This window comes from Ovis aries, chromosome 4 (assembly GCF_016772045.2).
Source record: "Ovis aries strain OAR_USU_Benz2616 breed Rambouillet chromosome 4, ARS-UI_Ramb_v3.0, whole genome shotgun sequence".
In the NCBI taxonomy this organism is placed as follows: Eukaryota; Metazoa; Chordata; class Mammalia; order Artiodactyla; family Bovidae; genus Ovis; species Ovis aries.
Genome location: NC_056057.1, coordinates 55496128 through 55509133, shown reverse-complemented (window position 1 = coordinate 55509133; position 13006 = coordinate 55496128). Strand labels below are relative to the sequence as shown.

Below are 13006 nucleotides of genomic sequence, written 5' to 3'. Positions count from 1 at the left end.
ATTAAATAGCATTATGAGACTTCAGATTACATTTATCAGTATATTCTCTTTAGTAGGGACATAATGGGAGGAAAGGCTGAACAGAATTGGAATTTGTCTCCTTTGTGGAAGGACCTGAATCTACTCATTATCAACTACACTTGTGAAAATAATTTAAAAATGAAATTGTTTGAAAACTTACTGTATGCCGAGTATTCAAAGTAACATGTTAAAAATGTCATATGTTAAAGGTTAAAATATGTGAGTGTGAGGAGCAAAATTCTGGATATCCTACTGGCAAAATTTTTTTGGTTCTGGTTATCTGCAAAGTATACACCCCTTGTCAGTTTAAGTAGGGAGTGCCTGTGTAAACATTCTTGTTTCGCCTGTTCCACATAATCGTTTCTTGTATCATATTTCTTCTGACCTCGCTATCTGAAACCAATTACAGGAGATCCATTTGGGCTGCATCTATTTTCATAAGAAGCCTAGGCAGCAGTGTTTTTCTCAGAGATGAATATCAACATCAAATATGCTTCTGAGTGCTTTGTTATTTATGTTTCAGAGAGATTTTGTAGCCTTCAGCTCTCAAGAATGTGTCACGCTGTGCTGTTTATACATTGAAGATATTAATGGGCCTAGATGTCATTTTTCATTTTAACGTCTCAAATGCAACAGGCTGATAGGTTAAGCATTCCTATTTTTATGAGGAGAGATATGAGCGATGTCTGTTTTTTCCAAAATATACATATATTTACTTTGAAAAAAAAGAAGTTATTTATAAACATGAGAGTACTTAACATTTTTGGTTTCACTGGGTGTTTCTAAGCTATCCTCAAACACTTTACTCCTGGCAAAAGTTGTCAGTGTTCTTCAAGAACTAAAAGGTCACAAAGTTTTTTTACTCTTAATTCTCATAATGACACACTCATTAGAATTACTCTTTGTCTAAGTGATTCCTAACTAACTAAAGTTATTACTATTTTATAAGGGTGACATGCTTCAACTTTGCTTCACAAATTTTTTGTTTGTTTGAAATTACACAGTAACTATTAGCAATGATATTTGCAATAAACATTTATAAGAAAATGCAGTGAATTCTGGAAAACATATACATCCCCACACTTCTGCAGCTTAACAAAAAGTATGCCTTTATTATAAAGATTTTAATTTAATTCTGATTCTGATTTTTAACATGTCCTATCTTTTTTTAGCTTTGCTAAAGTTAGATAACTACATTAAATGAAGTCCACCCTTAATTCAAAACAAATGTGTTTTCGGAAACTAGATAGGGCTTGACTTCATTGGAAACCTTTCTTGTTATTCATTTGCATCAAACTCAGTTATTATTAAAGGAATTTTTGCCAGCATCTTTGCCTTTTATTCTAAATTATTATTGTTATTTTTTTGTTTCACAAAGGGTGATTATATAAATACCTAAATGGCTCACAGAACTTAGTGAATAGCTTTTTCTATTTATCAATTAAAGTGGACAAGCAATAATTTGATACCTAACCCCATATATTGAAGGCAATATTTTATCTCATAATCTTTCATCATTTGAATAGCTACAATAATAAACTGCAAAGATAAACCAAATATCTTTGAACATTTGTTTATTGACTTCAGTCCTAAAATGTTATCCAGAATACTGGATTTAAAAATATCATGTGATGCCTGCAGTTAGAATGCAAACTGCCAAAGATTTCAGCTTATGAGTTTTAAATCATTCCTGATCTCTTGGAATTGTTTTTGTCCTCCCATCTCTTATATTTACTGTAGCAGTCTCTACTACTACTAAAAGAATGCTGATATAAGCAAGCAGTTCTTTTTCATAAGAGTTTGTATTGAAAGATGATTCTTTACTATTTTAAAGATAAGTATAAATGCATATGAAACCAAGGTACTTTAAAAGTAGAAGTATGTTTTAGCTAGCTATTTTGTGTATTCCATTTTTATTATGATTCCTTTAAAAATGATGTACATTTTTAATAGTAATATTTTCATGACATGTAATTCTAAATATATCTACTTTAATGTATTTCTATAGGCACTGGGTATTATGTATTCTGTTGGGTTCCATGTTTAGATTGAGTTGAATGAATATAATGCAAGTTTGTGAAGCAGATAGCCTTCTAGATTTGAGAGACAAAGGCCTTAGCTTTTGCCAGATTCTGCTACTGCTTTGTGACTTTAGTCATATTATTGTAATATTGGTTTTTCAGTTGCCTGTCTACAAAATGTGAAAGCTAGGCTAAACAATTTCTAAAGTTTTGTCCAGTTTTAGATTCTTCAGTAATTTTATTAGTAAAAACTTGTCAAGTGATTAGAATTTTATAATAGTTTAGAGCTCCATCGGGTATTGGTAGAACATGTAATGAAATTTAAGTCAAGGTTGATGGGAACACTTAGCCCTAAAAACAATATTGTTGTTATTCAGTCGCTAAGTCATGTCCAGCTATTTGCAACCCCATGGACTGTAGCATACCAGGTTTCCCTGTCCACTCGCTCCTGAAGTTTGCTCAAACTCATGTCCATTGAGTCAGTGATGCCATTCAACCATATACATTCTGTGATCATTCCATTCAAAATGAAAGTGAAAGTGTTAGCTCCTCAGTGGTGTCCAACTCTGCAGCCCCATGGACTGTAGCCTACCAGGCTCCTCTTTCCATGGGATTCTCCAGGCAAAAATACTGATGTGGGTAGCCATTCTGTTCTCCAGGGAATCTTCCCAACCCACAATCACACCCAGGTCTCCCATACTGCAGGCAGATTCTTTACCATCTGAGCCACCAAACACAGATTCAAATTATAAGGAGACTATATAGTTTCCCTTTTAAGTTCTGATAAACACATATGGTCTCTTTACAGGTTTAAAAAAAAGAAGTAATTTATTATGATGTCAGAGCTGTCCTTTCCTTTACTTATTGTTCTTCTTTACCAGAGTTTTACTCATTGCCTCTGACAGTTCCTTTGACAACACAGAGACACACTAGAATGCACTCTGACCTGGAAGCCAGGAGACCTTGAAAGCAGATGATTACTCTAGGCCTCATTTCTCTTATTTGCTAAAATGAGGGAGTCAGATTGGATGACTTGTAATATCGCTTTTAGTCCTAGTCATTCATGATTCCAGGATTGTGAACTATATTCATTACAAAGTCTTTAAGAATAAGCAATGGCAACCCACTCCAGTACTCTTGCCTGGAAAATCCCATGGATGGAGGAGCCTGGTAGGCTGCAGTCCATGGATGGGGTTGCAAAGAGTCAGACACGACTGAGCGACTTGATTTAAGAATAATATGTATGTGTTGCTGTGTCTGTGGAATTAAATATAAACTATATAAAACTGTTTATATATATATATATATATATACAAAATAAACTAATAAATTAAAAATGGAACTTCTAGGAAAAAAAATAGGCAAACTGTGTGTGACTTTTGGCATTAAAGGGAAAAATAGTTGATTTTTTGATCTTGAGAATTTCATATAGATGTAGCCTAAATCACACTATATTAATTTCCATTTGAAAAGTAACAGTTGTCTTTTTTTTAATTGAACTTCCGTTAAAGAAAGAAAGCAAGCTATATTATATAGGATATCAAGCTGAAATTTTTTAAACTGAATTTTGTGATAATAAAGTATTTATGGAATTTTTCTTTGATATTTTTTCCAGCTGAACTTTATAATAAAACTGCCTGAGATCACTGGAATGTGCTAGCCTTAGAAATATTTAGGCTGACTTGTAATTACTTGAAAATTTAAAAAAACAAATTGAAGTTGTTGTGAATGAGTGTGTCTCCGAATGTAAAAAGTGTGCTTGACAAACTGTGCCAGATCCTGCTATGGGAAGGCAAATCAGTGTTGTTAGGAGATGTGCAGGGGCATTCAGTTTGTTTACTTTGGTTTCTATGTCTGCCTGCCTTCTCAGAAAACTTGCTTGGAGCCAGACTGTAGCAGCCCTCTCTCTGTCTTTTCATAATTGATCAGGGGATGACTGCCTTCCCTGAGGGTTAAGACGTGGCAACTTTTTCTGTTTGCTCAGCATCTCAATGCAGTAGTTCAAACATTGTTCACACCAGCTGGCAGTGTAATGCCATATGCACATCTTGTCAAAGCAACTGTTGTCATGGATACTAGAAACTCTCTTAAAAACCAGCTCATTGATTCCAATCAAATTTGTACTTTTTATAAGCTTAGAATCTGAATTATTATAGAAGAATATTGATCTACGATATTTTTCCCATCAGGAAAAATTTACCTAGTACCTTAAAACAGTGAATAACCAAGTAGGGTAATGATTTATTTTAGTTTTATGTGTTGAAAAATTTCATCATCTAGTGTTCCTTGGACTCAGTTGTTGAGAAAAACAATGAGTTTGTAGAGGATCTCAAAAGTTTTTTTTTTTTTTAATTAGTTTACACTGCTACCTTTAAAATATCTCAATATGTATTTTGTATGACATTAGTTTTATATGATAAATTTATAAGGTCCAATCACCAAGCTGTCCCTCCTCTAATAAATGATATGCTTACATAAATTCCTTATGTTAAGTTTTATCTTCCTGAGTGGGACAGAAAACATAAAAATAAATGAAAACATCTTCTATTTTGATTGGTATTCTGTCACACATAGAAACAAACCTGATTGGTTGAGTGGTAATTTCTTTGTTCTCTGATTTTGCTAAGAATGCAAATGAAAACCACTCAATTTTATTTGGTATTAAAACTGCACTTTATTTTGTCAAAGGAGAGGTTTCCCCTTGAATTGTAAGTACAAAAAAGTGTTTTTAATCTTTAGTGAAAATCCTTATTAATTCACTTTCAAGATAATCTGATGTTGATTTGTCAAATTTAATTACAGCTTCCGGTAACACTTGAAGTCTACTGCTCATGCTTCAAAATTGTAATATGAAAATGCAAATTGAATGATAATTTAAAAGGGACTGGGCATTTTGGTTGAACACTCGAAGACAAGTTCTATGTGGAAATGAGGTGGTTGATGCGGTTTATGATTTCTTTCTCTTTAAGCACTTTAAACAAATTAACTTTATTTTTTTCAGGATTACATTTATCTCTATTATTTTAAATAAAGTTGTATAATGTGTGTTATGTGATTTTTTCACATTAGAAGAAAACTAATATTTAATAATTCTCTAGAAAGGGAGGATGGGGGTGGGGTGGGATTGTCATACATTGAAGTTTATTACTATTGACCAAAGTATAACTGATAATTTACCTTTCAAAAAATATTTAGATATTGCTCACTTTTCACTTCTAGGCTCTCCAAGCAGCAAGACAACTTCTCTTACAGCAGCAGACAAGTGGATTGAAATCTCCCAAGAGCAGTGATAAACAGAGACCACTGCAGGTTAGTAAAGCAGCACTCCTATCCTTGAGGTCTTATTTTAAAAGATGTCTGTAATGATAATAGATATGCAGACCCAGTTGTATAAATACAGAAAATTATTACATTTGCATATGTAAGTAATTATAATTCAAAAAGAGAACTCATATAATCTTCTTGAAATAGAAAAGGATAATATTCTACTAGCTAAGTTTCAGAAGTTCACAAGTTCACTTAGTGGACAAATTATGTAGAGAAAACATTTAGGATACATAGGCTTTAAGAGTTTTGTGTAAAACTTTCTAATGAAATTTTATTCACAAACAGGTTAAGTGTGAAATTTCTTCCTTAAAAACAAAGTCATAGTAAAATGGTAGAGAAGGAAACAAAGCAGTCTTAAGACAACCCTTCTGCAGTTGTATTCAAGTGACAAATGCAGAAAACCTCCAAAGTTGCCAGAAAAACTGTTTGAGTTTGCCAAGGAGTTATTGCTGTTGCTACAGTTATAAAAACACATTCTGGAGTTTGTTGTCCTTATTCACTATGTTTGTCCTATGAAACTGATATTATGTATGTCTTTTAAAGTAACTTTTTGCCACATAATATAATCATTGTTTTATATAGCCTTAACCAAAATGTATGGGACATAGGAGGAAGAAACATTTTTAGAGTCATATTTTTGAAATATTTGGAAGGCAGACTCTGGAATTGCATAAAACCTTATTCAAAATGTTTATCAGTTCTGTTGAAAGATAAGCAATGCTTTTTTTGAATCATGTGTTGTATACATGTCTGATAAGTTGTTGTTTTTTTAAAAGTCAACATCATTCTTACTGCTTTATCTTCAGAAAATAATCTTGAAAGAAAATTTATGGCCTAGCCAACTGTTTTCATTTTCCAGGTATACTTTCAGGTGCTAGTAACTAATTTTCATATGGTATCCTACTGAAGCTTAGTTTGTGTGATAGAATTATTGACTATTGATCTACATAATCCAAAAGTTACTTATTACCTAAAAATCGAATTAAATGCATAGTCCCTAGGCAAATGTGAGATGAGTATATATTTTTGGGAACAAACCCATTTTTGGGGTGTGGATGGGAAGAAGGGGGTCTTGGGGATAGGTGGATATGATGTACCGATGTCTGCCATGATTGCAAATCAAAGTTATACTAAGTTAGCCTAAGTTTAAGATTCATTTTAACTTTTTTCTCTTGTAAAATGAATTTCACATTCTTTTAACTAGTAATTCTGTAGTGACAAACTTTCCTCACTATCATATGCCTCCCCAAGTAATTACGGTTTTTGAAGTATTTCCATCAAGTTATCTGATTCCATGAGAGCCTCTCCATACATTTACATAACAGAGAAATTTGCATAGAAGTCACAGAAGATAGCAAATGAAATGCTTATCCTCACTATGGCTTCATACTGAGATTTTTGCTTTCTTGTTGGTATAGCAAAGGAAATTTAGATACTGGCAGAAAAACCAAAGGTAGAAAAGATTATTGTTTCAGATATCTGAAAAACACTACATATTGTCCTAACTCTATTTTTATCATAGCTCTTGACAAAACAGACAAAATACTAAGTTGTTACTCTCCAAAGCTAAGTCCAGGAGAAGTTTCTTTATTGTTGGTTACCACGGTATCTTTGGAAAGAATGGCTGGGCTCTAGTTTTTCTGCTTTCTTTTTTTCTTGTTGTATTGGAAGGCAAAATATGCTACTTTATGTAACTAAAATATACTTTTTTCTTCTTGGAAAATACATACACACATATAATGTGAAAATATTAATGAGTCAAATAAGAAAAGGTTGGTCATCTACCAAATGTTGTTTAAAATTTTGAGCAGAGCTCTTCAATTTTATTATCACCAAAGGGTGATTAACAGTATTATAAATACCTTTTAACAATTTCAGTTGCTAATCATCTCCACAAACTTTCATTGTGTCACTTATGTTTAATGTTTTGTGATTCATATTATTTAAAATACATATCCATTGTGCATATTATAAAACTGTAGCATTTTATTATTGCTTTGTAATTTTAGTGGAATCTCATGCCAAAATGTCATAAGACTGAAGATTTAGTTGTTTTTTATGAATAAAAATTTATAAATAATGTATTTTTTCACCAAAATATGCCCTGCAATTAATATGAGTCTACAATTCTAGTATTTCGTAGTGCTTGATAAGCTTAGCAACTGGAAACATGCTGGGATTGTATTAAAAATCTAATAAAAATCTGACAGCATTTTATACTTACACATTTGTCAAAAGGAGAAATAAGGTAATTCTTATCTTTACATCTACAAATACTGTTTAATGTGAGTTGCACTATTTTCCACTTATGTTAAAGAAAAGGGCAAAATGTTTCTGTTAAAAATTTTAACCATTTAATATGAAAGTAATACTTTAAAAATTCCATGATTCTCTCACAGCCTACTTCTTTTTCTACTTACCTAAGAGTTTAACCAACCTTTCATAAGAGAGTTAGTGTAGATTATCTTTTAGGATTAAAAAAAAATAGATAATTTAAAATGTTTCAAAATCTGTACTTCAAGGCAAACTATTTGGTGTTAATAATAGATGGTGGTGGCTTGTACTTTATCAGGCATAACATGTTTTTAGAAGACCAAAAGAGATATGTGGTTTTTATTTTAAAACATAGTTTTCATGGAGAATGATTTTATAACATTTGAAAGAAAGGACAGATTTTTTTTTTAAAGAATCTGTTTTAATGGCTCAAGTCACAAGAACAATATTTGGTTGCTTTGTTATATTCAACTGGATTTCTTTTAAATGTTTAAAAGTGGTAGCCAGATTTGAAGTGTGACATGGCAGAGAGAATATTTCTAGTAGACTTGTATTTATCTACTATTCCTTTTTCATTTACACTTTTTCAGGTTTTTGTGCTACACATGGCATAGATATTAGCATATCTAATGCAAAATGGAAAGAGGAAATCATATCTAACAAGCTTGAGTACCGATCATAGTAGCGATTTCATTTTCAAGTATAGATATCTGGATATATGTGTTTGAAACATGTTTGCATATTATATTCATTACATGAAACACCAACTGAATAGGTCCGATCAGTAGGTACATTGGTAAATGACATATTGATGAATAATATATAAAGATTGTGATGCAAATGGGAGCTGATATTAACCTAAGAATTACCAGATGTTTCTTCTTTATGTTCTTATTATGTATCCCGGAAAAACATAATCTAATAATAACAGCTGAAGACAGACTCTCATTTGTTTTATTTATCTATATATACTCCTTACACTTTTAGACCTGATGTTCTCATGGTGTTCCATAATGAGAAAAGTAGCCAAAGGATAATATGTAATACTTTCAATTTCATAAAACTAATTTCCAGATTATTAAAAACAGTAAATGCACACACGTCTGTGCGTGCACACACACACACACAAACACATCTGCATAAACACACATGCACACTTCCATAATCTGTAACTTAAAAAGTTTTTGTGAAATACATTATCAATTTTCTAGCCTATGACAAATCTACTTAATTTAGTTTAGGTATGAAAATTGGTCGCATTATTGTTCTTGTTACATTTACAGCCATGAGACAGACTTGTGGTTCTTCAACAGCTGTGCAGAGCAGAGACGTAAATTTAAGGTAAATGCCATCGCTTTGCTATCTTAGATGAATATTAGTATATAGCATTGTAATCACTTCCTTCATTGTAGGTATCTTATATAAGGTTATCTTTCCCAATAGGTCATTTAAAATTTTTTATAATTCTGTGTTAAATAGTTCGAGAATGGAATAGTAAAAGGCCAAAGTGAATTAAACCTAGAGGTCTTATTCTGACTCTGGCACAAGTGAGTTATATAAGTTTGAGGAGGTCACTGAACATCTTGAAAACAAAGACATTGGGCTACCTGGTGGACAAAATATAATATTCTGTGGTTAAAATGTATTTCACTTTTTATGGAGTGAGTGATAGGCATCTAATTTTTCAGGGTGAGTTGTATCTTGTTGGATATTGGCTTATGCATAAGAATTATGTTTGTTTGTTTTCAGTTACAAAGCACTTTATTAATATACCATAGCCAAAAATAATGCTTTGGAATCAAAGTATCAAATTTCATATGTATGAAAATCATGGTACAAGTGTCATTTTATATAACATCTAAGGAAACTTTATTTAATGCCTTGAAATAATTTTATATGTTCCTTTAGGAAAAAAATCTAAGCTCCATAAGGAGTTATTTTACCATGTATTTACTTGAAATTCTGCAGTGACTAAGCAGCATTTCTAAAATTTCATATTCCAGGGAAAAAATAAAAACTAAATTATAATATGTAAATAATGAAATATTTACCCTGGGGTGAAATACTTATCCTTAAATAAAATATTAACTCTGTGAGTTATAGAATTGAACACTGGTAAATATGTTTTAGAAAACTATTACAGTCCATCCATGCACTGCTAAAGAATGAAACTGAATACTTCCTTCCAACATTAGTTTCTGACTTCTCGTTATAGGAATTAGAAGGTAAAACACATGTTATTCCAAATACTGAAAGAAATATAAGCAAGAAATCTGCAATATGGGTTTGAGATGGACAATTTACTGTGATGCAGAATATTTAAAAAGAACTTTTAAAAGGTGTTTTTGCTATGTTTTATGTATATTAAAAATAAGCAATTATATATTTTATATCATAATCTTAAAAGAGAGTTTCATTTAAAAACTACTATCAAGGACAGACTATGCCTGTATGGTCCTCATTTTCCCATCCTCAGTCAGAAGTTCAGTTGCTCAGTCTTTGTGATCCCATGGATTGCATTATGCCAGGCCTCCCTGTCCATTGCTAACTCCCAGAGTTTACTCAAACTCATGTCCATTGAGTTGGTGATGCCATCCAACCATGTCATCCTCTGCCATCCCCTACTCCTCATGCCTTCAATCTTTCCCAGCATCAGGGTCCTTTCCAATGAGTCATTTCTTCATATCAGGTGGCCAAAGTATTGGAGTTTCAGCTTCAGCATCATTCCTCCCAATGTACACCCAGGACTGATTTCCTTTAGGATGGACTGGTCGGATCTCCTTGCAGTCCAAGGGACTCTCAAGAGTCTTCTCCAACACCACAATTCAAAAACATAAATTCTTCGGCACTCAGCACTCTTTACAGTCCAACCCTCACATCCATACATGACTGCTGGAAAAACCATGGCTTTGACTAGACGGACCTTTGTTGGCAAAGCAATGTCTCTGCTTTTTAATAGGATGTCTAGGTTGGTCATAACTTTTCTTCCAAGGAGTAAGCGTCTTTTAATTTCATGGCTGCAATCACCATCTGCAGTGATTTTGGAGCCCAAGAAAATAAAGTCTGACACTGTTTCCACTGTTTCCCCATCTATTTGTCATAAAGTAATGGGACCGGGTGCCATGATCTTAGTTTTCTGAATGTTGAGTTTTAAGCCAACCTTTTCACTCTCCTCTTTCACTTTCATCAAGAGGCTTTTCATCAAGAGGTTCTTCTTCGCTTTCTGCCGTAAGGGTGGTGTCATCTGCCTATCTGAGGTTATTGATATGGTAGGACTGCAGCCTACCAGGCTCCTCCATCCATGGAATTTTCCAGGCAAGAGTACTGGAGTGGGTTGCCATTGCCTCTCCACTGCATATCTTAGGTTATTGATATTTCTCCCGTCAACCTTGATTCCAGCTTGTGCTTCATCCAGCTCAGTGTTTCTTGTAATATACTCTGCATATAAGTCAAATAAACAGGGTGACAATGTACAGCCTTGATGTACTCCTTTCCCTATTTGGAACCAGTCTGTTGTTCCATGTCCAGTTCTAACTGTTACTTCCTCACCTGCATTCAGATTTCTCAAGAGGCAGGTCAGGTTGTCTGGTATTCCCATCTCTCTAAGAATTTTCTAGAGTTTCTCATGGTCCACACAGTCAAAGGCTTTGGCATAGTCAATAAAGCCAAAATAGATTTTTTCTGGAACTCTCTTGCTTTTTCAATGATCCAACAGATGTTGGCAATTTGATCTCTGGCGCCTCTGCCTTTTCTAAATCCAGCGTGAACATCTGCAAGCTCACGGTTCAGGTACTGGTAAAGCCTGGCTTGGAGAATTTTGAGTATTATACTTTACTACCCCACTCCAGTACTCTTGCCTGGAAAATCCCATGGACGGAGGAGCCTGGTGGGCTACAGTCCATGGGGTTGCTAAGAGTCTGACACGACTGTGTGACTTCACTTTCACTTTTCACTTTCATGCATTGGAGAAGGAAATGGCAACCCACTCCAGTACTCTTGCCTGGAGAATTCCAGGGATGGGGGAGCCTGGTGGGCTGCCGTCTATGGGGTCGCACAGAGTCGGACACGACTGAAGCGACTTAGCAGCAGCAGCAGCAGCAGCGTGTGAAATGAGTGCAGTGTGTGGTAGTTTGATCATTCTTTGGCATTGCCTTTCTTTGGGATTGGAATGAAAACTGACCTTTTCCAGTCCTGTGGCCACTGCTGAGTTTACAAATTTGCTGGCATATTGAGTGCAGCACTTTCATAGCATCATCTTTATGATTTCCCATTCTACTAAAGAACATTTTTTAAAAGAAAGAGTGAAATAGTCTTATAGGAATGTTATAGAATAAAATATTTCTTAAAATATTATAATGTCGCCACATGTGGCCTGATGCACAAGGCTCACACCCTATGAAGGAGGGTCTGAGATATCCAGTCCATCACTGCTAAATGCACTTGTGTGGAAAACTTAGAACAATCTACTCATGGCGCGGAGAACAAGAAACATCCGTTCTGGAGTCTGGAGCCTATCTTTCGTCTCCATTTGTAAGAGTCTGGGTAGAATAACTGAATCTCTTGAAGCCTATTTCCTTATCTTATTCTTAGGTAGGAATAAGGATACCTACCTTGTGAGATTGTTGTAAAGACTAAAAAAAATACTGTATAAAATAACCAGCATATATCCTTGCACTTATATTAAATTAGTAAATGTTTTCGATTACAACCAGCACCACGAAATTTATATTTAATCCAAGGTTATGATAAGCATTATATGTTACCTTTTACTTGGTCGTAATTGTCACAATTCACTATTCACTATGATATGAAGTGTGTCTGATTTATAAGAAAGCAACAGTGAGTTTTTATGTACTGACTAGAGTTTGTCTGCTTCCTGTAGGCCCCCACAGCATGTATATGTCACACTTGCCACACACAAACTTACACTTTAATGTTTGTCTTCCCTGCTAGACTGTGAGCTCTGTGCCAGCAGGGATCATGTATGTCCTGCTCATCTCCAGTGCCTGCTGAATAATAGAGCTCCACAAATACCTGCTGGAACCTCATACCTTTCTCCTCGTACCTTTCTCCTCATTCATTAATGAGGAGAGATTGGGCTGAATTGAGAGTAGGAGGAGGTTGGAAGTGGGAACTGAGTATTTATAATGTGTAATATCCTCAGGGACTTATAATTCGGCTGAGAAGACAGACTTGCACACAAATATCAAGCCACAGTGGATGTGCTGTGTTAACCAGAAAGGCAGAAGGTGCTATAAGTATTTTGTTTTATCTTATTTTATTGAGTATATTTGACTTACAATATGTTAGACTCTGATGTGCAACATAGTAATTTGATTTTTATAGATTACATACCATATAAA

At 34.0% G+C, this 13006-nt stretch overlaps 1 protein-coding gene across 20 annotated transcripts in view; it reads left to right on the top strand.

The window, feature by feature from the left end:
• Positions 1–13006, top strand: part of FOXP2 (forkhead box P2) — a 669679-nt gene that overhangs the window by 466643 nt on the left and 190030 nt on the right. For 18 of the 20 annotated variants that reach the window (XM_060414748.1, XM_060414743.1, XM_060414739.1 and 15 more), the window contains one exon: positions 5262–5351. In XM_060414748.1, coding sequence (XP_060270731.1) covers positions 5262–5351 — 90 coding nt within the window. Of the gene's footprint in view, positions 1–5261; positions 5352–8926; positions 8985–13006 lie in introns of all 20 variants that reach the window. The other 2 variants (XM_060414753.1, XM_060414752.1) reach the window with 1 other exon arrangement.